Raw genomic sequence first — 23,979 nt, forward strand, 5'->3', positions numbered from 1 at the left:
GACACTAACAGTCAGTCAACTTCAACTCAGCTAAAACACAGGGAGAGAGAGAGACACAGGCAGACAGTAACATTCAGTTAACTCAGCTACAACACAGGGAGAGAGAGACACAGTCAGACAGTAACATTCAGTCAACTCAGCTACAACACAGGGAGAGAGAGACACAGTCAGACATTAACATTCAGTCAACTCAGCTACAACACAGGGAGAGAGAGACACAGGCAGACAATAACATTCAGTCAACTCAGCTAAAACACAGGGAGAGAGAGACACAGTCAGACAGTAACATTCCGTCAACTCAGCTACAACACAGGGAGAGAGAGACACAGTCAGACATTAACATTCAGTCAACTCAGCTACAACACAGGGAGAGAGAGACACAGGCAGACAGTAACATTCAGTCAACTCAGCTACAACACAGGGAGAGAGAGACACAGGCAGACAGTAACATTCAGTCAACTCAGCTACAACACAGGGAGAGAGAGACACAGGCAGACAGTAACATTCAGTCAACTCAGCTACAACACAGGGAGAGACACAGGCAGACAGTAACATTCAGTCAACTCAGCTACAACACAGGGAGAGAGAGAGACACAGGCAGACAGTAACATTCAGTCAACTCAGCTACAACACAGGGAGAGAGAGACACAGTCAGACAATAACATTCAGTCAACTCAGCTACAACACAGGGAGAGAGAGACACAGTCAGACAGTAACATTCAGTCAACTCCAACTCAGCTACAACACAGGGAGAGAGAGACACAGTCAGACAGTAACATTCAGTCAACATCAACTCAGCCATACCACAGGGAGAGAGAGACACAGGCAGACAGTAACATTCAGTCAACATCAACTCAGCTACAACACAGGGAGAGAGAGACACAGGCAGACAGTAACATTCATTCAACTCAGCTACAACACAGGGAGAGAGAGACACAGTCAGACAGTAACATTCAGTCAAATCATGTACAACACAGGGAGAGAGAGACACAGTCAGACAGTAACATTCAGTCAACTCCAACTCAGCTACAACACAGGGAGAGAGAGACACAGGCAGACAGTAACATTCAGTCAACTCCAACTCAGCTACAACACAGGGAGAGAGAGACACAGTCAGACACTAACATTCAGTCAACATCAACTCAGCTACAACACAGGGAGAGAGAGACACAGGCAGACAGTAACATTCATTCAACTCAGCTACAACACAGGGAGAGAGAGACACAGTCAGACAGTAACATTCAGTCAAATCAGGTACAACACAGGGAGAGAGAGACACAGGCAGACAGTAACATTCAGTCAACTCAGCTACAACACAGGGAGAGAGAGACACAGTCAGACAGTAATATTCAGTTAACTCAGCTACAACACAGGGAGAGAGAGACACATGCAGACAGTAACATTCAGTCAACTCAGGTACAACACAGGGAGAGAGAGACACAGGCAGACAGTAACATTCAGTCAACTCAGCTACAACACAGGGAGAGAGAGACGCAGTCAGACAGTAACATTCAGTCAACTCAGCTACAACACAGGGCGACAGAGACACAGGCAGACAGTAACATTCCGTCAACTCAGCTACAACACAGGGAGAGAGAGACACAGGCAGACAGTAACATTCAGTCAACTCAGCTACAACACAGGGAGAGAGAGACACAGTCAGACATTAACATTCAGTCAACTCAGCTACAACACAGGGAGAGAGAGACACAGGCAGACAGTAACATTCAGTCAACTCAGCTACAACACAGGGAGAGAGAGACACAGTCAGACATTAACATTCAGTCAACTCAGCTACAACACAGGGAGAGAGAGACACAGTCAGACATTAACATTCAGTCAACTCAGCTACAACACAGGGAGAGAGAGACACAGGCAGACAGTAACATTCAGTCAACTTACAACACAGGGAGAGAGAGACACAGTCAGACAACTCAACTCAGCTACAACACAGGGAGAGAGACACAGGCAGACAGTAACATTCAGTCAACTCAGCTACAACACAGGGAGAGAGAGACACAGTCAGACAGTAACATTCAGTCAACTCAGCTACAACACAGGGAGAGAGAGACACAGTCAGACACTAACAGTCAGTCAACTTCAACTCAGCTAAAACACAGGGAGAGAGAGAGACACAGTCAAACAGTAACATTCCGTCAACTCAGCTACAACAGAGGGAGAGAGAGAGACACAGTCAGACACTAACAGTCAGTCAACTTCAACTCAGCTAAAACACAGGGAGAGAGAGAGACACAGTCAGACAGTAACATTCCGTCAACTCAGCTACAACACAGGGAGAGAGAGACACAGGCAGACACTAACATTCAGTCAACTCAGCTACAACACAGGGAGAGAGAGACACAGTCAGACAGTAACATTCAGTCAACTCAGCTACAACACAGGGAGAGAGAGACACAGTCAGACAGTAACATTCAGACAACTCAGCTACAACACAGGGAGAGAGAGACACAGGCAGACAGTAACATTCAGTCAACTCAGCTACAACACAGGGAGAGAGAGACACAGTCAGACAGTAACATTCAGTCAACTCAGCTACAACACAGGGCGAGAGAGACACAGGCAGACAGTAACATTCCGTCAACTCAGCTACAACACAGGGAGAGAGACACAGGCAGACAGTAACATTCAGTCAACACAGGTACAACACAGGGAGAGAGAGACACAGGCAGACACTAACATTCAGTCAACTCAGCTACAACACAGGGAGAGAGAGACACAGTCAGACAGTAACATTCAGTCAACTCAGCTACAACACAGGGAGAGAGAGACACAGTCAGACAGTAACATTCAGTCAACTCATGTACAACACAGGGAGAGAGAGACACAGTCAGACAGTAATATTCAGTTAACTCAGCTACAACACAGGGAGAGAGAGACACAGTCAGACAGTAACATTCAGTCAACACAGGTACAACACAGGGAGAGAGAGACACAGGCAGACAGTAACATTCAGTCAACACAGGTACAACACAGGGAGATTGAGACACAGTCAGACAGTAACATTCAGTCAACATCAACTCAGCTACAACACAGGGAGAGAGAGACACAGTCAGACAGTAACATTCAGTCAACACAGGTACAACACAGGGAGAGAGAGACACAGTCAGACAGTAACATTCAGTCAACACAGCTACAACACAGGGAGAGAGACACAGGCAGACAGTAACATTCAGTCAACACAGGTACAACACAGGGAGAGAGAGACACAGTCAGACAGTAACATTCAGTCAACTCCAACTCAGCTACAACACAGGGAGAGAGAGACACAGGCAGACAGTAACATTCAGTCAACTCAGCTACAACACAGGGGGAGAGAGACACAGGCAGACACTAATATTCAGTCAACTCAGCTACAACACAGGGGGAGAGAGACACAGGAAGACAGTAACATTCAGTCAACACAGGTACAACACAGGGAGAGAGAGACACAGTCAGACATTAACATTCAGTTAACTCAGCTACAACACAGGGAGAGAGAGACACAGGCAGACAGTAACATTCAGTCAACACAGGTACAACACAGGGAGAGAGAGACACAGGCAGACACTAACATTCAGTCAACTCAGCTACAACACAGGAAGAGAGAGACACAGTCAGACAGTAACATTCAGTCAACTCAGCTACAACACAGGGAGAGAGAGACACAGTCAGACAGTAACATTCAGTCAACTCATGTACAACACAGGGAGAGAGAGACACAGTCAGACAGTAATATTCAGTTAACTCAGCTACAACACAGGGAGAGAGAGACACAGTCAGACAGTAACATTCAGTCAACACAGGTACAACACAGGGAGAGAGAGACACAGGCAGACAGTAACATTCAGTCAACACAGGTACAACACAGGGAGATTGAGACACAGTCAGACAGTAACATTCAGTCAACATCAACTCAGGTACAACACAGAGAGAGAGAGACACAGTCAGACAGTAACATTCAGTCAACACAGCTACAACACAGGGAGAGAGACACAGGCAGACAGTAACATTCAGTCAACACAGGTACAACACAGGGAGAGAGAGACACAGTCAGACAGTAACATTCAGTCAACTCCAACTCAGCTACAACACAGGGAGAGAGAGACACAGTCAGACAGTAATATTCAGTCAACTCCAACTCAGCTACAACACAGGGAGAGAGAGACACAGTCAGACAGTAACATTCAGTCAACTCCAACTCAGCTACAACACAGGGAGAGAGAGACACAGGCAGACAGTAACATTCAGTCAACTCAGCTACAACACAGGAAGAGAGAGACACAGGCAGACAGTAACATTCAGTCAACACAGGTATAACACAGGGAGAGAGAGACACAGTCAGACAGTAACATTCAGTCAACTCCAACTCAGCTACAACACAGGGAGAGAGAGACACAGGCAGACAGTAACATTCAGTCAACTCAGCTACAACACAGGAAGAGAGAGACACAGGCAGACAGTAACATTCAGTCAACACAGGTATAACACAGGGGGAGAGAGACACAGGAAGACAGTAATATTCAGTCAAAACAGGTACAACACAGGGAGAGAGAGACACAGTCAGACAGTAACATTCCATCAACTCAGCTACAACACAGGGAGAGAGAGACACAGGCAGACACTAATATTCAGTCAACTCAGCTACAACACAGGCAGAGAGAGACACAGGCAGACAGTAACATTCAGTCAACTCAGCTACAACACAGGGAGAGAGAGACACAGTCAGACAGTAACATTCCATCAACTCAGCTACAACACAGGGAGAGAGAGACACAGGCAGACACTAACATTCAGTTAACTCAGGTACAACACAGGGAGAGAGAGACACAGTCAGACAGTAACATTCAGTCAACTCAGCTACAACACAGGGAGAGAGAGACACAGTCAGACAGTAACATTCAGACAACTCAGCTACAACACAGGGAGAGAGAGACACAGGCAGACAGTAACATTCAGTCACCTTCAGCTCAGGTACAACACAGGGAGAGAGAGACACAGTCAGACAGTAACATTCAGTCAACTCAGCTACAACACAGGGAGAGAGAGACACAGTCAGACAGTAACATTCCGTCAACTCAGCTACAACACAGGGAGAGAGAGACACAGTCAGACAGTAACATTCCGTCAACTCAGCTACAACACAGGGAGAGAGAGACACGGGCAGACAGTAACATCAGTCACCTTCAACTCAGGTACAACACAGGGAGAGAGAGACACAGTCAGACAGTAACATTCAGTCAACTCAGCTACAACACAGGGAGAGAGAGACACAGTCAGACAGTAACATTCCGTCAACTCAGCTACAACACAGGGAGAGAGAGACACAGTCAGACAGTAACATTCCGTCAACACAGGTACAACACAGGGAGAGAGAGACACAGTCAGACAGTAACATTCAGTCAACACAGGTACAACACAGGGAGAGAGAGACACAGGCAGACAGTAACATTCAGTCAACACAGGTACAACACAGGGAGATTGAGACACAGTCAGACAGTAACATTCAGTCAACATCAACTCAGCTACAACACAGGGAGAGAGAGACACAGTCAGACAGTAACATTCAGTCAACACAGGTACAACACAGAGAGAGAGAGACAAAGGCAGACACTAATATTCAGTCAACTCAGCTACAACACAGGGAGAGAGAGACACAGGCAGACAGTAACATTCAGTCAACTCAGGTACAACACAGGGAGAGAGAGACACAGTCAGACAGTAACATTCAGTTAACTCAGGTACAACACAGGGAGAGAGAGACACAGTCAGACAGTAACATTCAGTCAACTCAGCTACAACACAGGGAGAGAGAGACACAGGCAGACACTAACATTCAGTTAACTCAGGTACAACACAGGGAGAGAGAGACACAGTCAGACAGTAACATTCAGTCAACTCAGCTACAACACAGGGAGAGAGAGACACAGTCAGACAGTAACATTCAGACAACTCAGCTACAACACAGGGAGAGAGAGACACAGGCAGACAGTAACATTCAGTCACCTTCAACTCAGGTACAACACAGGGAGAGAGAGACACAGGCAGACAGTAACATTCAGTCAACTCAGCTACAACACAGGAAGAGAGAGACACAGACAGACACTAACATTCAGTCAACTCAGCTACAACACAGGAAGAGAGAGACACAGACAGACACTAACATTCAGTCACCTTCAACTCAGGTACAACACAGGGAGAGAGAGACACGGGCAGACAGTAACATCAGTCACCTTCAACTCATGTACAACACAGGGAGAGAGAGACACAGTCAGACAGTAACATTCAGTCAACTCAGGTACAACACAGGGAGAGAGAGACACAGTCAGACAGTAACATCAGTCACCTTCAACTCAGGTACAACACAGGGAGAGAGAGACACAGTCAGACAGTAACATTCAGTCAACTCCAACTCAGGTACAACACAGGGAGAGAGAGACACAGTCAGACAGTAACATTCAGTCAACTCACTGAACACACATGTTTTGTTATTCTGTCCTAAGTGGGACCTAAATGTATTTCCATTAAAAATCCTATTTTCCCTTAACTATTACCCTAACCCTAAACCTAACTCCTAATGTTAAACCCAACCACTAACATCTTACCCTAACCCTAAACCTAACCCTAAATTAAAGCCTAAAATAGCCTTTGTCCTCATGGGGACTTGGGACATTTTCCTTGTTTTACTGTACTTGTGGGGACTTTTGGGGATATTAGGTCCCCGCAAGGATAGAAGAACCAACTCCCGACCTACCCCCCCACACACACATACCACAGGAGGTTGGTGGCTCTTTAAATGGGGTAGACGGGCTTGTGGTAATCAATCAAATGTATTTATAAAGCCCTTTTTACATCAGCCGATGTCACAAAGTGATGTACAGAAACCCAGTCTAAAGCACCAAACAGCAAGCAATGCAGATGTAGAAGCACGGTGGCTAGGAACAGCTCCCTAGTTTGGCTGAAGCGAAAGAGGTGGAATGGTATCAAATACATCAAACACAAGGTTTCCATGTGTTTGATTCAATTCCATTAACTCCGTTCGAGCCAATATTATGAGCCATCCTCCCCTCAGCATCCTCCACTGACACACACCCACACAGACACGCACGCACGCACGCGCGCGCGCACACACACACACACACACACACACACACACACACACACACACACACACACACACACACACACACACACACACACACACACACACACACACACACACACACACACACACACACACACACACACACACACACACACTTTCCTGTTTACCCTCAAGGACCTCTGAGATGGAAGGACAATGATGTCCGGCCTTTTAATTAAAGTGAGACTGAAACACTGAATGAATGACTGTGTCTCCATTCAAGACATCACACCGTAACAGCTTTCCATAAGCAAGACATGAACTTCAGACTGTCACCAACTATCCAATGACAATAATAAGTCAAACAACAACAGGGGCCAGGGCCATCCCAGGTAATACACCATGACTGATGACTGATGCTCATGTTCTCCATCTCAGTCAATGTACCAGACGAGATAACGACAACATAAAAAAAGTTAGAACAACGCTCCATCAACATTCCACAAACCCTTCCCCTCTTCCTGTCAACTTTGTCCTTCCCAAGTGAAGAGAGGTGAGAGATGAGAGAGAGGAAAAGAGAGATGAGAGATAGCGAGAGGCGATTAGAGGATGTCTGACTTGCGGCTCTACCTGTCCATGTTAAGACTATAGAAACAAATATCTTATTCTTAGTTTGACAGTGATAAGATGTAATCATTTCCCCTGCACTGTTTGTTATTGAGATGATCAGAAAGGAAAAGTGCTCTCTCTCTCCCTTCTCCCTCCTCTCTCTCTCCTTCTCCCCCTCTCCTTCTCCCCCCTCTCCCTCTCCACCCTCTCCCTCTCCTTCTCCCCCCTCTCCCTCTCCCCCCTCTCCCTCTCCTTCTCCCCACTCTCCTTCTCCCCCCTCTCCCTCTCCTTCTCTCCCTCTCCTTCTCCCTCTCCTTCTCTCCCTCTCCTTCTCCCCCCTGTCCCTCTCCTTCTCCCTCTCCCCCCTCTCCCTCTCCTTCTCTCCCTCTCCTTCTCCCCCCTCTCCCTCTCCTTCTCCCTCTCCCCCTCCTCCCTCTCCTTCTCTCCCTCCCTCCTTCTCCCCCTCTCCCTCTCCTTCTCCCTCTCCCCCTCTCCCTCTCCTTCTCCTTCTCCCCCTCTCTCTCTCCCCCTCTCCCTCTCCTTCTCCCCCCTCTCCCTCTCTTTCCCCCTGGTCGTCCTTGTGTTGCCCCTTCATGGCAGACCAGACCAGACCAGACCGGAAGCAGTCAATCTTCGGTAGTGACGAGGTGTTCTATTATTCACCCAGGCTTCAAAGCACATTAACTCCAAAAAAAACACACATGCATTATTCACTAAGGCTCCAATATATACTTAACTCAAACCTGAGAGATATAGACACACACACACACACACACACACACACACACACACACACACACACACACACACACACACACACACACACACACACACACACACACACACACACACACACACACACACACACACACACACACACACACACACACACACACACACACACACACACACACACACACTCACACACTCACACACACACACATTGTTGCACTGATATTAGATCTATGCACAGAGATAAATGAGAGTGGGAGGGGAAAGAGAGAGATGGAGGGAGAGGGAAATAGAGAGACAATGTGCTTTTCTGTAGATAAAACTGCTGCTGTGTACGTTTCTAAATCAGGCTGGATGAGGTAAACACATCAACATGCACCAGGCTTATATCCAGGACCACAGCCAACACTAACACAACACTGGACTAACCTTGGTCTCACCTTGTGGTAGAGTGAGAGAGGGAGAGAGAGAGAGAGATTGAAAGAGGGAGAGAGATAGGGAGATAGTCAGAGGGAGGGAGAGAGAGAGAGAGAGAGAGAGAGACAGAGAGAGAGACAGAGAGAGAGAGAGAGAGAGAGAGAGAGAGACAGAGAGAGAGAGAGAGACAGAGAGAGAGAGAGAGAAAAGAAAGAGAGGCACTTAGTTCTGTGTTGACACCATGTCCAGTCTCTGGGGTCAGGGGCTAGGAGTGTTGTGTCTGCCAGCCCTGAGGCCTTCTCTGCCCTTTGACCTCCACTACAGCTCAATGACCTCTGACCTTAATTACAGCTCAGTAAACATGGCCTAATGACCCAGAGCAAGTTTTGATTGCTTGTCTCTGTATTAAGCATGGATGGATGGAGAGAGAGAGGGGAAAAAGAGGGCTGAGTGACAGAAAGACAGAAAGAGAGAGAGAGGGGAAAAAGAGGGATGACTGACAGAAAGACAGAAAGAGAGAGAGAGGGGAAAAAGAGGGATGACTGACAGAAAGACAGATAAAGAGAGAGAGAGGGGAAAAAGAGGGCTGAGTGACAGAAAGACAGATAAAGAGAGAGAGAGGGGAAAAAGAGGGATGACTGACAGAAAGACAGATAAAGAGAGAGAGAGGGGAAAAAGAGGGCTGAGTGACAGAAAGACAGATAAAGAGAGAGAGAGGGGAAAAAGAGGGCTGAGTGACAGAAAGACAGATAAAGAGAGAGAGAGAGGAAAAAGAGGGATGACTGACAGAAAGACAGATAAAGAAAGAGAGAGGAAAAAGAGGGATGACTGACAGAAGGACAGATAAAGAGAGAGAGAGAGGAAAAAGAGGGCTGAGTGACAGAAAGACAGATAAAGAAAGAGAGGGGAAAAAGAGGGATGACTGACAGAAAGACAGATAAAGAGAGAGAGAGAGGAAAAAGAGGGATGAGTGACAGAAAGACAGATAAAGAGAGAGAGAGAGGAAAAAGAGGGCTGAGTGACAGAAAGACAGATAAAGAAAGAGAGAGAGGAAAAAGAGGGCTGAGTGACAGAAAGACAGATAAAGAGAGAGAGAGGGGAAAAAGAGGGCTGAGTGACAGAAAGACAGATACAGAGAGAGAGAGGAAAAAGAGGGCTGAGTGACAGAAAGACAGATAAAGAGAGAGAGAGGAAAAAGAGGGCTGAGTGACAGAAATACAGATAAAGAGAGAGAGAGAGGAAAAAGAGGGCTGAGTGACAGAAAGACAGATAAAGAGAGAGAGAGAGGAAAAAGAGGGCTGAGTGACAGAAAGACAGATAAAGAAAGAGAGAGAGGAAAAAGAGGGCTGAGTGACAGAAAGACAGATAAAGAGAGAGAGAGGGGAAAAAGAGGGCTGACTGACAGAAAGACAGATAAAGAGAGAGAGAGAGAGGAAAAAGAGGGCTGAGTGACAGAAAGACAGATAAAGAGAGAGAGAGAGGAAAAAGAGGGATGACTGACAGAAAGACAGATAAAGAGAGAGAGAGAGGAAAAAGAGGGCTGAGTGACAGAAAGACAGATACAGAGAGAGAGAGGAAAAAGAGGGCTGACTGACAGAAAGACAGATAAAGAGAGAGAGAGAGGAAAAAGAGGGATGACTGACAGAAAGACAGATAAAGAGAGAGAGAGAGGAAAAAGAGGGCTGAGTGACAGAAAGACAGATAAAGAGAGAGAGAGAGAGGAAAAGGAGGACTGAGTGACAGAAAGACAGATAAAGAGAGAGAGAGAGGAAAAAGAGGGCTGAGTGACACAAAGACAGATAAAGAAAGAGAGAGAGGAAAAAGAGGGCTGAGTGACACAAAGACAGATAAAGAGAGAGAGAGAGGAAAAAGAGGACTGAGTGACAGAAAGACAGATACAGAAAGAGAGAGAGGAAAAAGAGGGCTGAGTGACAGAAAGACAGATAAAGAAAGAGAGAGAGGGTAATGTTTACTAATGTTTCCCTTATTTATTTCCCTTTTGTTTATTGTCTATTCCATTTGCTTCGGCAATGTAAACATATGCTTCCAGGCAGGCAGGCAGGCAGGCAGGCAGGCAGGCAGGCAGGCAGGCAGGCAGGCAGGCAGGCAGGCAGGCAGGCAGGCAGGCAGGCAGGCAGACAGACAGACAGACAGACAGACAGATAGATAGATAGATAGATAGATAGATAGATAGATAGATAGATAGATAGATAAATAGATAGATAGACTCACCGAGTGCATCCTGTAGGTACTTCTGCCCCACTAGTTTGAGGTACTCCTCTATAGCCTTGGTGGCCAGCGTGTTCTCTCGGAAGATCAGGTGCTCGTTCTCCCCACACCGGTCCACCTCTGACATCATCAGGTCTGTCAGGAAGTCCTACAGCAAAACAAGAAGAGAAAAAAGGAGATGACACTACAGAAGACACTAGAGAAGACACTAGAGAAGACACTAGAGAAGACACTACAGAAGACACTAGAGAAGACACTAGAAAAGACACTAGAGATGACACTAGAGAAGACACTACAGAAGACACTACAGAATACACTAGAAAAGACACTAGAGATGACACTAGAGAAGACACTAGAGAAGACACTATAGATGACACTACAGAAGACACTAGAAAAGACACTAGAGATGACACACTAGAGAAGACACTATAGATGACACTACAGAAGACACTAGAAAAGACACTAGAGATGACACTAGAGAAGACACTACAGAAGACACTACAGAAGACACTAGAGAAGACACTATAGATGACACTACAGAAGACACGACCGAAGACACTACAGAAGACACTACAGATGACACTAGAGAAGACACTACAGAAGACACTACAGAAGACACTACAGAATACACTAGAGAAGACACTAGAGAAGACACTAGAGAAGACACTACAGAAGACACTACAGAAGACACTACAGAAGACACTACAGATGACACTAGAGAAGACACTACAGAAGACACTACAGAAGACACTACAGAAGACACTACAGATGACACTACAGAAGACACTACAGAAGACACTACAGAAGACACTACAGAAGACACTACAGATAAACACTACAGAAGACACTACAGAAGACACTACAGAAGACACTAGAGAAGACACTACAGAATACACTAGAGAAGACACTACAGAAGACACTACAGAAGACACTACAGAAGACACTAGAGAAGACACTAGAGAAGACACTACAGAAGACACTACAGAAGACACTACAGAAGACACTAGAGAAGACACTACAGAAGACACTACAGAAGACTCTACAGAAGACACTACAGATGACACTACAGAAGACACTACGCGTGCGTGCGTGCGTGCTTGTGTGTGCGTGTGTTTGCGAGCCTGAGTGTGTCACAGTGCCAAGCCCAGCCCATAGTGGTGTGATTACTGCTTCACACTTGGAGGAGTGTGTATTATCTGGAATACACATGGACGTACACACAGTAATGGCAATATGGAACAACAAAATCCATTCAGGATCAACCAAGCCACCCCAGGAAAATGTTACTGGACAAGCAGAGGGCCCATGACTGTTGATGGGGGATGGCTAAATGGTTTGTGGTGCGTGCTTAGTCCTCTCCTGTACTCCCTGTTCACTCACTACTGCATGGCCTCGTACGACTCCAACACCATCATTAAGTTTGCCTACAGTGGTAGGTCTGATCACCAACAACGATGAGACAGCCTATAGGGAGGAGGTCAGAGACAACAACCTCCTCTTCAACGTCGACAAGACAAAGGAGCTGATTGTGGACTACAGGAAACAGAGGGCCGAACACGCCCCCGATCACATCGACAGGGCTGTAGTGGAGCGGTTTGAGAGCTTCAAGTTCCTCTGTGTCCACATCACAAAGGATCTATCATGGTCCACACACACCAACACAGTCGTGAAGAGGGCACGACAACACTTCTTCCTCCTCAGGAGGCTGAAAAGATTTGGCATGGGCCCTCAGATCCTCAAAAAGTTCTACAGCTGCACCATTGAGAGCTGGTTGACTGGCTGCATCACCGCTTGGTACAGTAAGGCAACTGCTTGGCATCTAACCGCAAGTCACTACAGAGGGTAGTGCGTATGGCCGAGTACATCACTGTGGCCTAGCTCCCTGTCATCCAGGACCTCTATACCAGGCAATATCAGAGGAAGTTGTCAAAGACCCCAGCCACCCGAGTAATAGACTGTTCTCTCTGCTACTGCATGGCAAGTGGTACCTATGCACCAAGTCTGGAACCAACAGGAACCAGAACAGCTTTAGTTTGTGTGTATGCATTGATATGGAGGCTATGTGTGCCTTTTCATTTTTTAAATGTAATTCTGTCCTTGAGCAGTTCTTGTCTAATGATGTTCTGTATGTTATTCTGTATTATGTTTCATATGTTGTGTGGACCTCAGGAAGAGTAGCTGCTGCTTTTGCAACAGTTAATGGGGATCCTAATAAAATACCCCAAAAATACCATAAGACTGCTAAATAGTTAGTTAACTAGTTAACCAAAAATACCATAAGACTGCTAAATAGTTAGTTAACTAGTTAACCAAAAATACCATAAGACTGCTAAATAGTTAGTTAACTAGTTAACCAATAGCCACCTGGACTGTCTGCATTGACCTTTTATGGTGTAACTTGTTTTGACTCATTATCTACATGCCCTCTTTTACACTACTGCTACTCTCTGTTCATCATATATACATAGTCCCTTTAATCATATCTACATACTACCTCAATAAGTCTGACTAACAGGTGTATGTAGCCTTGCTCCTCTTTTTTCAAATGTCTTTCTACTGTTGTTTTATTTCTTTACTTACCTACACACACACACACACACACACACACACACACACACACGCACACACGCACACGCACACGCGCACACACCATGCACATTTACAAAACAACAAACATACAGTACACCCCAAGGTACACACACACACACACACACACACACACACACACACACACACACACACACACACACACACACACACACACACACACACACACACACACACACACACACACACACACACACACACACACACACACACACACACACACACACACACACACACGGCTCCCCCCATATCTGCAGGGTGCTGATGATATTGGGTGAAAGCCGTACTCCAACTATCGAGAGGGAGAGGGAAAAGGGGGGATGGAGGAAGGGAGACGGAGGGAGGAAGAGGGGGGAGGGAGAGATGAAAGGTTGATAGAGGAGGGGGGGGGGTGTTTCCTGTCCCAGCCCGGGGCTGTTAAACCAGGGTTATTGATCGGACGAATCGTTGATGTAATCTCTCTTACCCCCTGTTTTCTACAGCGTTATCACTGCAATTCCCAAAAGCCAGAACGCCATTGTCCTTGTCTTCACTCCTGTATTGGAAAGTCTTCCTGTCTTGACTCTGGAGGTTTATGGTGTACACTGCACACCGGTGTGTGTGTCTCCTCCCCTGAAGCTATTGAATAATCAAACAGGGTCAACCACATACAAGGACAGGCCAATTTAAAGAGCGTGGACGTGGTGGAGGAAAATGCCAAGACAGTCTCCCCCTCTCTCTCTCTCGCCACCTCTACCCCACATTATCCCTAAGACGAGGCTGATTTGAGGGAACTGGTGAGAAAGGTCATTTTAGTTGGCTCTCACTCCTGCATTTCTCTGCCTCATTTTGCCATGGAAACGCCTTACAGAAGGAGAGGCAGATCTGCATGCGTCACCACGGGAACGAAGGACTGCTTTTGTCTTCTTCTTAAGACGGGACTCATTCCTGGGCTCTACTGTACCTATCTGTGATACCACTTCATGTGACGCTCCAATACGGGAACGGAATGTGTTCTGTTGGTTAGGGTCTGTTCAGGTTTCTGTGTGTAATTAATCATTATTTGGGTGCACAATCGAGAGCATCCTGGCGGGCTGTTTCACCGCCTGGTACGGCAACTGCTCCGCCCTCAACCGTAAGGCTCTCCAGAGGGTAGTGAGGTCTGCACAACGCATCACCGGGGTCAAACTACCTGCCCTCCAGGACACCTACACCACCCGATGTTACAGGAAGGCCATAAAGATCATCAAGGACAACAACCACCCGAGCCACTGCCTGTTCACCCCGCTATCATCCAGAAGGCGAGGTCAGTACAGTTGCATCAAAGCTGGGACTGAGAGACTGAAAAACAGCTTCTATCTCAAGGCCATCAGACTGTTAAACAGCCACCACTAACATTGAGTGGCTGCTGCCAACACACTGACACTGACTCAACTCCAGCCACTTTAATAATGGGAATTGATGGGAAATGATGTAAATATATCACTAGCCACTTTAAACAATGCTACCTTATATAATGTTACTTACCCTACATTATTCATCTCATATGCATACGTATATACTATACTCTATATCATCGACTGCATACTTATGTAATACATGTATCACTAGTCACTTTAACCTCTTGAAACTCTAGGGGCGCTATATCATTTTTGGATAAAAAGACGTGCCCGTTTTAAGCGCAATATTTTGTCACAAAAAGATGCTCGACTATGCATATAATTGATAGCTTTGGAAAGAAAACACTCTGAGGTTTCCAGAACTGCAAAGATATTCTCTGTGTGTGCCCTAGAACGTGAGCTACAGGCAAAACCAAGATGAAACGGCATCCAGGAAATCAGCAGGATTTTTGAGGCTCTGTTTTCCATTGTCTCCTTATATGGCTGTGAATGCGAGAGGAATGAGCCTGCCCTTTCTGTCGTTTCCCCAAGGTGTCTGCAGCATTGTGACGTATTTGTAGGCATATCATTGGAAGATTGACCATAAGAGACCACATTTACCAGGTGTCCGCCCGGTGTCCTGCGCCGAAATTGGTGCACAAACCTCAGCTGCAAGTATTTTTCCATGGAATTCAGAGAAGAAAGCAGGCTTCCACGAACGATATATCAATGAAGAGATATGTGAAAAAACACCTTGAGGATTGATTCCAAACAACGTTTGCCATGTTTCGGTCGATATTATGGAGTTAATTCGGAAAAAGTTTGACGTTGTTGGTGACTGAATCTTCGGTTCGTTTCGGTAGCCAAATGTGATGTACAAAACGGAGCGATTTCTCCTACACAAAGATTCTTTCAGGAAAAACTGAACATTTGCTATGTAACTGAGAGTCTCCTCATTGAAAACATCCGAAGCTCTTCAAAGGTAAATGATTTTATTTATTTGGTTATCTGGTTTTTGTGAAAATGTTGCGTGCTAAATGCTACTCAAAATGCTAAGCTAGCTTAGCATACTCTTACACAAATTAGTCAATTTCTATGGTTCAAAAGCATATTTTGAAAATCTGAGATGACAGTGTTGTTAAGAAAAGGCTAAGCTTGAGAGCAGGCGCATTATTTTCATTTTATTTGCGATTTTCAGAAATCGTTAACGTTACATTATGCTAATGAGCTTGAGGCTATAACTGTATACAGGTTTTTTTCATAGCCAAACGTGAACAAAACGGAGCGATTTGTCCTACACAAATAATATTTTTTTGAAAAACTGAACAGAGAAAATACAACGAAGCTGTCACACATACACGCACACCCTATCTCTGATGTTATTTGTGGCTGTAAGGCGGTGGGATAGACAGGGCTTTATGAGTTTTGCTGCCAGGTAAGGCAGTCTGCAGGGAGACTCTCATCTGCTGGAGTTTGATGTCTTGTACTCCCTCTTCCCTTCCTCTCCCCCTTCACTCCCTTCCCTTTTAATATCTCTCATATCTCTCATGAAATGTAAACACATTCCACATGCCAATAAAGCCCCTTTGAATTGAATTGATTGAGATGGAAAGAGAGAGAGGAATAGAGAGATAGACATAGAGAGGGGTCGCCGTAGGCAGACATGGCTCTCAAGAGAAGACAGGCTATGTGCTCACTGCCCACAAAATGAGGTGGAAACTGAGCTGCACTTCCTAACCTCCTGCCCAATGTATGACCATATTAGAGAGACATATTTCCCTCAGATTACACAGATCCACAAAGAATTCGAAAACAAATTCAATTTTGAAAAACTCCCATATCTACTGGGTGAAATTCCACAGTGTGCCATCAGAGCAGCAAGATTTGTGACCTGTTGCCATGAGAAAAGGGCAACCAGTGAAGAACACGCACCATTGTGCGTGTTCACAACCCATATCTATGCTTATTTATTTTATCTTGTGTCCTTTACCATTTGTACATTGTTAAAACACTGTATATATATATATATATATATATATATATATATATATATATATATATATATAATATGACATTTGTAATGTCTTTATTGTCTTTTTTGAAACTTCTGTATGTGTGATGTCTACTGTTCATTTTTATTGTTTATTTCACTTTATATATTATCTACCTCACTTGCTTTGGCAATGTTAACACATGTTTCCCATGCCAATAAAGCCCTTGAATTGAATTGAAATTGAGAGAGGGGTGGAGGGCAGACAGAGGAGGGAGAGAGAGAGATGGGTGGGTGGAGGGCAGACAGAGGAGGGAGAGAGAGAGAGATGGGTGGAGGGCAGACAGAGGAGGGAGAGAGAGAGATGGGTGGGTGGAGGGCAGACAGAGGAGGAGAGAGAGAGATGGGTGGAGGGCAGACAGAGGAGGGAGAGAGAGAGAGGGGTGGAGGGCAGACAGAGGAGGGAGAGAGAGAGATGGGTGGAGGGCAGACAGAGGAGGGAGAGAGAGAGATGGGTGGAGGGCAGACAGAGGAGGGAGAGAGAGAGATGGGTGGAGGGCAGACAGAGGAGGGAGAGAGAAAGAAGGGTGGTGGGCAGACAGAGGAGGGAGAGAGAGAGATGGGTGGAGGGCAGACAGAGGAGGGAGAGAGAGATGGGTGGAGGGCAGACAGAGGAGGGAGAGAGAGATGGGTGGAGGGCAGACAGAGGAGAGAGAGAGAGAGATGGGTGGAGGGCAGACAGAGGAGGGAGAGAGAGAGATGGGTGGAGGGCAGACAGAGGAGGGAGAGAGAGAGATGGGTGGGTGGAGGGCAGACAGAGGAGGGAGAGAGAGAGATGGGTGGAGGGCAGACAGAGGAGGGAGAGAGAGAGATGGGTGGAGGGCAGACAGAGGAGGGAGAGAGAGAGATGGGTGGAGGGCAGACAGAGGAGGGAGAGAGAGATGGGTGGAGGGCAGACAGAGAAGGGAGAGAGAGAGAGGGGTGGAGGGCAGACAGAGGAGGGAGAGAGAGAGATGGGTGGGTGGAGGGCAGACAGAGGAGGGAGAGAGAGAGATGGATGGGTGGAGGGCAGACAGAGGGGCAGAGAGATGGGTGGAGGGCAGACAGAGGAGGGAGAGAGAGATGGGTGGAGGGCAGACAGAGGAGGGAGAGAGAGAGATGGGTGGGTGGAGGGCAGACAGAGGAGGGAGAGAGAGAGATGTGGGTGGATGGGTGGAAGGCAGAGGGAGAGAGAGAGGGGGGAGGGCAGACAGAGCAGGGAGAGAAAGAGAGATGGGTGGAGGGCAGACAGAGGAGGGAGAGAGAGAGATGGGTGGAGGGCAGACAGAGGAGGGAGAGAGAGAGATGGGTGGGTGGAGGGCAGACAAAGGAGGGAGAGAGAGAGATGTGTGGAGGGCAGACAGAGGAGGGAGAGAGAGAGATGTGTGGAAGGCAGACAGAGGAGGGAGAGACAGAGATGGGTGGAGGGCAGACAGAGGAGGGAGAGAGAGATGGGTGGAGGGCAGACAGAGGAGGGAGAGAGAGATGGGTGGACGGCAGACAGAGGAGGGAGAGAGAGAGATGGGTGGAGGGCAGACAGAGGAGGGAGAGAGAGAGATGGGTGGAGGGCAGACAGAGGAGGGAGAAAGAAAGATGGGTGGAGGGCAGACAGAGCAGGGAGAGAAAGAGAGATGGGTGGAGGGCAGACAGAGGAGGGAGAGAGAGAGATGGGTGGAGGGCAGACAGAGGAGGAGAGAGAGAGATGGGTGGGTGGAGGGCAGACAGAGGAGGGAGAGAGAGAGATGTGTGGAGGGCAGACAGAGGAGGGAGAGAGAGAGATGGGTGGAAGGCAGACAGAGGAGGGAGAGACAGAGATGGGTGGAGGGCAGACAGAGGAGGGAGAGAGAGATGGGTGGAGGGCAGACAGAGGAGGGAGAGAGATGGGTGGAGGGCAGACAGAGGAGGGAGAGAGAGATGGGTGGAGGGCAGACAGAGGAGGGAGAGAGAGAGATGGGTGGAGGACAGACAGAGGAGGGAGAGAGAAAGATGGGTGGAGGGCAGACAGAGGAGGGAGAGACAGAGATGGGTGGAGGGCAGACAGAGGAGGGAGAGAGAGATGGGTGGAGGGCAGATAGAGGAGGGAGAGAGAGAGATGGGTGGAGGGCAGACAGAGGAGGGAGAGAGAGAGATGGGTGGAGGGCAGACAGAGGAGGGAGAGAGAGAGATGGGTGGAGGGCAGACAGAGGAGGGAGAGAGAAAGATGGGTGGAGGGCAGACAGAGGAGGGAGAGACAGAGATGGGTGGAGGGCAGACAGAGGAGGGAGGGAGAGATGGGTGGAGGGCAGACAGAGGAGGGAGAGAGAGAGATGTGTGGAAGGCAGACAGAGGAGGGAGAGACAGAGATGGGTGGAGGGCAGACAGAGGAGGGAGAGAGAGATGGGTGGAGGGCAGACAGAGGAGGGAGAGAGAGATGGGTGGACGGCAGACAGAGGAGGGGAGAGAGAGATGGGTGGAGGGCAGACAGAGGAGGGAGAGAGAGAGATGGGTGGAGGGCAGACAGAGGAGGGAGAGAGAAAGATGGGTGGAGGGCAGACAGAGAGGGAGAGGAGAGATGGGTGGAGGGCAGACAGGGAGGGAGGAGATGGGTGGAGGGCAGACAGAGGAGGGAGAGAGAGATGGGTGGAGGGCAGACAGAGGAGGGAGAGAGAGAGATGGGTGGAGGGCAGACAGAGGAGGGAGAGAGAGAGATGGGTGGAGGGCAGACAGAGGAGGGAGAGACAGAGATGGGTGGAGGGCAGACAGAGGAGGGAGAGAGAGATGGGTGGAGGGCAGACAGAGGAGGGAGAGAGAGATGGGTGGAGGGCAGACAGAGGAGGGAGAGAGAGATGGGTGGAGGGCAGACAGAGGAGGGAGAGAGAGAGATGGGTGGAGGACAGACAGAGGAGGGAGAGAGAAAGATGGGTGGAGGGCAGACAGAGGAGGGAGAGACAGAGATGGGTGGAGGGCAGACAGAGGAGGAGAGAGAGAGATGGGTGGAGGGCAGACAGATGGGTGGAGGGCAGACAGAGGAGGGAGAGAGAGAGATGGGTGGAGGGCAGACAGAGGAGGGAGAGAGAGAGATGGGTGGAGGGCAGACAGAGGAGGGAGAGAGATATATGGGTGGAGGGCAGACAGGGAGGGAGAGACAGAGATGGGTGGAGGGCAGACAGAGGAGGGAGGGAGAGATGGGTGGAGGGCAGACAGAGGAGGGAGAGAGAGACATGGGTGGAGGGCAGACAGGGAGGGAGAGAGAGATGGGTGGAGGGCAGAGGAGGGAGAGAGATAGATGGGTGGAGGGCAGACAGGGAGGGAGAGAGAGAGATGGGTGGAGGGCAGACACAGGAGGGGAGAGAGAGATGGGTGGAGGGCAGACAGAGGAGGGAGAGAGAGAAATGGGTGGAGGGCAGACAGGGAGGGAGAGGAGATGGGTGGAGAGAGGAGGGATGGGATGGGTGGAGGGCAGACAGGGAGGGGGAGAGAGAGATGGGTGGAGGGCAGACAGAGGAGGGAGAGAGAGAGATGGGTGGAGGCGAGATCATAATTGAGCTGACATTCTGCCGGGTAAAGGAAAGACGAGAAGAACTTCCAGTCTAATGATGGGCCGGGTGGCTGCCCATTCATAGAGGAAAGGTCAATATTATTGTGATCAGGAAATGGAAGGAAGTTTTCTATTTCACACAGTTTTTGCTTCACTCTCTGGCGTGTGTGTGGTAACAGAAAGCCTCTCTTATTGCTGCACATCAAGCTCTGATTGGCTTCCAGCTGCTAGGCTTTGATTATCTGGGATAACAGGCTTAGAACTACAGAACCTGTCTGAGTTGAGCACCCCCTCTCGCTTTCCCTTATTTCTCTCTGATTCACTTTCACTTTCTCTCTCTTTTCTCCCGCTCCCCTTTTCTCTCTATGTCTCTGTGTCTGTCTCTCTCTCTTTCTTTCTGTCTCTGTCTCACTCTTCTTTTCTCTCTCTCTCTCTCTCTCTCTCTCTCTCTCTCTCTCTCTCTCTCTCTCGCTCTCTCTCTCCTCTCACGACATCTGTTTCTTCTCTCTTGTCTTCATGTCTTCACCCTGCTGGGCCGCTCTGATTAACCAGATGTTCAGGGACTTCACAGCTCTGTTTCCAGCATGAACAAAAAGTGACTCAACTCCAAGAGAGGGAAACTAAGCGTGTCTTCCTTTAACGTTAGGATCATTTTTAGAGAGTGGTGATGTATCATTACTCCCTATATGTTCTACTCACACTGAGTAACAATCAAATTGTATTTGTCACATGCCTCATCAAATCAAATCCAAGTTTATTTGTCACGTGCGCCGAATAAAACAGGTGTAGACCTTACTGTGAAATGCTTAATACAGGCTCTAACCAATGTTGTGGGGGACATGTGTGTGTGTGTCTGTGTGTGTGTGTGTGTGTGTGTGTGTGTGTGTGCGTGCGTGTGTGTGTGTGTGTGTGTGTGTGTGTGTGTGTGTGTGTGTGTGTGTGTGTGTGTGTGTGTGTGTGTGTGTGTGTGTGTGTGTGTGTGTGTGTGTGTGTGTGTGTGTGTGTGTGTGTGTGTGTGTGTGTGTGTGTGTGTGTGTGTGTGTGTGTGTGTGTGTGTGTGTGTGTGTGTGTGTGTGTGTGTGTCTGTGTGTAGGTAAGTAAAGAATAACATACAGAACATCATTAGACAAGAACTGCTCAAGGACAGAATTACATTTAAAAAATGAAAAGGCACACATAGCCTCCATATCAATGCATACACACAAACTAAAGCTGTTCTGGTTCCTGTTGGTTCCAGACTTGGTGCATAGGTACCACTTGCCATGCAGTAGCAGAGAGAACAGTCTATTACTCGGGTGGCTGGGGTCTTTGACAACTTTTAGGGGCTTCCTCTGATATTGCCTGGTATAGAGGTCCTGGATGACAGGGAGCTTGGCCACAGTGATGTACTCGGCCATACGCACTACCCTCTGTAGTGACTTGCGGTTAGATGCCAAGCAGTTGCCTTACTGTACCAAGCGGTGATGCAGCCAGTCAACCAGCTCTCAATGGTGCAGCTGTAGAACTTTTTGAGGATCTGAGGGCCCATGCCAAATCTTTTCAGCCTCCTGAGGAGGAAGAAGTGTTGTCGTGCCCTCTTCACGACTGTGTTGGTGTGTGTGGACCATGATAGATCCTTTGTGATGTGGACACAGAGGAACTTGAAGCTCTCAAACCGCTCCACTACAGCCCTGTCGATGTGATCGGGGGCGTGTTCGGCCCTCTTGTTTAGTGCTTCATATAGTAAGCCACAACCACGTGACTCACTGCACACACGCACGCACGCACGCACGCACGCACGCACGCACGCACACACACACACACACACACACACACACACACACACACACACACACACACACACACACACACACACACACACACACACACACACACACACACACACACACACTCTCTCTCACACTCTTTGTTATCTATCTTGATTACCCCTACCTATAAGCATATATTACCTCAATCACCTCAACTACCTCGTACCCCCAGCACATTGATTCTGTAGTGGTGCTCCTTGCATAGCCTCCTTATAGTTACTTTAACTATGTTTTTTAACTGCATTGTTGGGAAAGGGCTCGTAAGTAAGCGTTTCACGATAAAGTCTACACCTGCTGTATTCGTATTGTATGTGACAAATAACATTTGATTTGAACTTTACTCTTATCTCACTCACTATTAACAATAACAACCTGTTAAAGACTCAGCAGCTGTCTGCCAAGAAAACCAACTTGTGCCCTGAGACACTAATTTGCAGGGTGTTTTTGTGTGTGAGATGGCACGAAGCAGCACATGGTTTGAAGCAATGAATCATACAGACTAGCAGTGCTGCTGCCCCATGAAGACCACATTGAGCGCTGAGACAGAAGAGAAGAGGGGATGTTTACACTTCATCTAATTAAATAGTGAGGACTCTGCTACTCGAGGGCAATGCGGGGAAGAAGGGAAGAAGGGGAGGATGGAGAGATAGAAGAGAGAGGGAGGGTGAATTTGTTATCCGATTGTCTGCTCCTGTGGATGAAGAGCCACTTAATACCATCCGTTAGCTTGGTTTACCTCCAGGGCAGTACAACAGAAACGAATGAAGGGCTGGAGAAGGGAATGAAGGGCTGGAGAAGGGAATGAAGGGCTGGAGAGGGGAATGAAGGGCTGGAGAAGGGAATGAAGGGCTGGAGAAGGGAATGAAGGGCTGGAGAAGGGAATGAAGGGCTGGAGAGGGGAATGAAGGGCTGGAGAAAGGAATGAAGGACTGGAGAAAGGAATGAAGGACTGGAGAAGGGAATGAAGGGCTGGAGAAAGGAATGAAGGGCTGGAGAAAGGAATGAAGGACTGGAGAAGGGAATGAAGGGCTGGAGAAAGGAATGAAGGGCTGGAGAAAGGAATGAAGGGCTGGAGAAAGGAATGAAGGGCTGGAGAAAGGAATGAAGGGCTGGAGAAGGGAATGAAGGGCTGGAGAAAGGAATGAAGGGCTGGAGAAAGGAATGAAGGGCTGGAGAAAGGAATGAAGGGCTGGAGAAGGGAATGAAGGGCTGGAGAAGGGAATGAAGGGCTGGAGAAAGGAATGAAGGGCTGGAGAGGGGAATGAAGAGCTGGAGAAAGGAATGAAGGACTGGAGAGGGGAATGAAGGGCTGGAGAGGGGAATGAAGGGCTGGAGAAGGGAATGAAGGGCTGGAGAAGGGAATGAAGGGCTGGAGAAAGGAATGAAGGGCTGGAGAAAGGAATGAAGGGCTGGAGAAAGGAATTAAGGGCTGGTGAAGGGAATGAAGGGCTGGAGAAGGGAATGAAGGGCTGGAGAAGGGAATGAAGGGCTGGAGAAAGGAATGAAGGGCTGGAGAAGGGAATTAAGAGCTGGAGAAGGGAATGAAGGGCTGGAGAAGGGAATGAAGAGCTGGAGAAGGGAATGAAGGGCTG

At 47.9% G+C, this 23,979-nt stretch overlaps 1 protein-coding gene across 8 annotated transcripts in view; it reads right to left on the bottom strand.

The window, feature by feature from the left end:
• Positions 1-23,979, bottom strand: part of LOC135518151 (disabled homolog 2-interacting protein-like) — a 286,136-nt gene that overhangs the window by 42,923 nt on the left and 219,234 nt on the right. For all 8 annotated transcript variants that reach the window (XM_064943072.1, XM_064943071.1, XM_064943075.1 and 5 more), the window contains one exon: positions 11,072-11,216. In XM_064943072.1, the coding sequence (XP_064799144.1) occupies positions 11,072-11,216 (145 nt within the window). The remainder of the gene's footprint in view (positions 1-11,071; positions 11,217-23,979) is intronic.

The sequence above is a fragment of the Oncorhynchus masou genome, chromosome 28 (genome assembly GCF_036934945.1).
Source record: "Oncorhynchus masou masou isolate Uvic2021 chromosome 28, UVic_Omas_1.1, whole genome shotgun sequence".
In the NCBI taxonomy this organism is placed as follows: domain Eukaryota; kingdom Metazoa; phylum Chordata; class Actinopteri; order Salmoniformes; family Salmonidae; genus Oncorhynchus; species Oncorhynchus masou.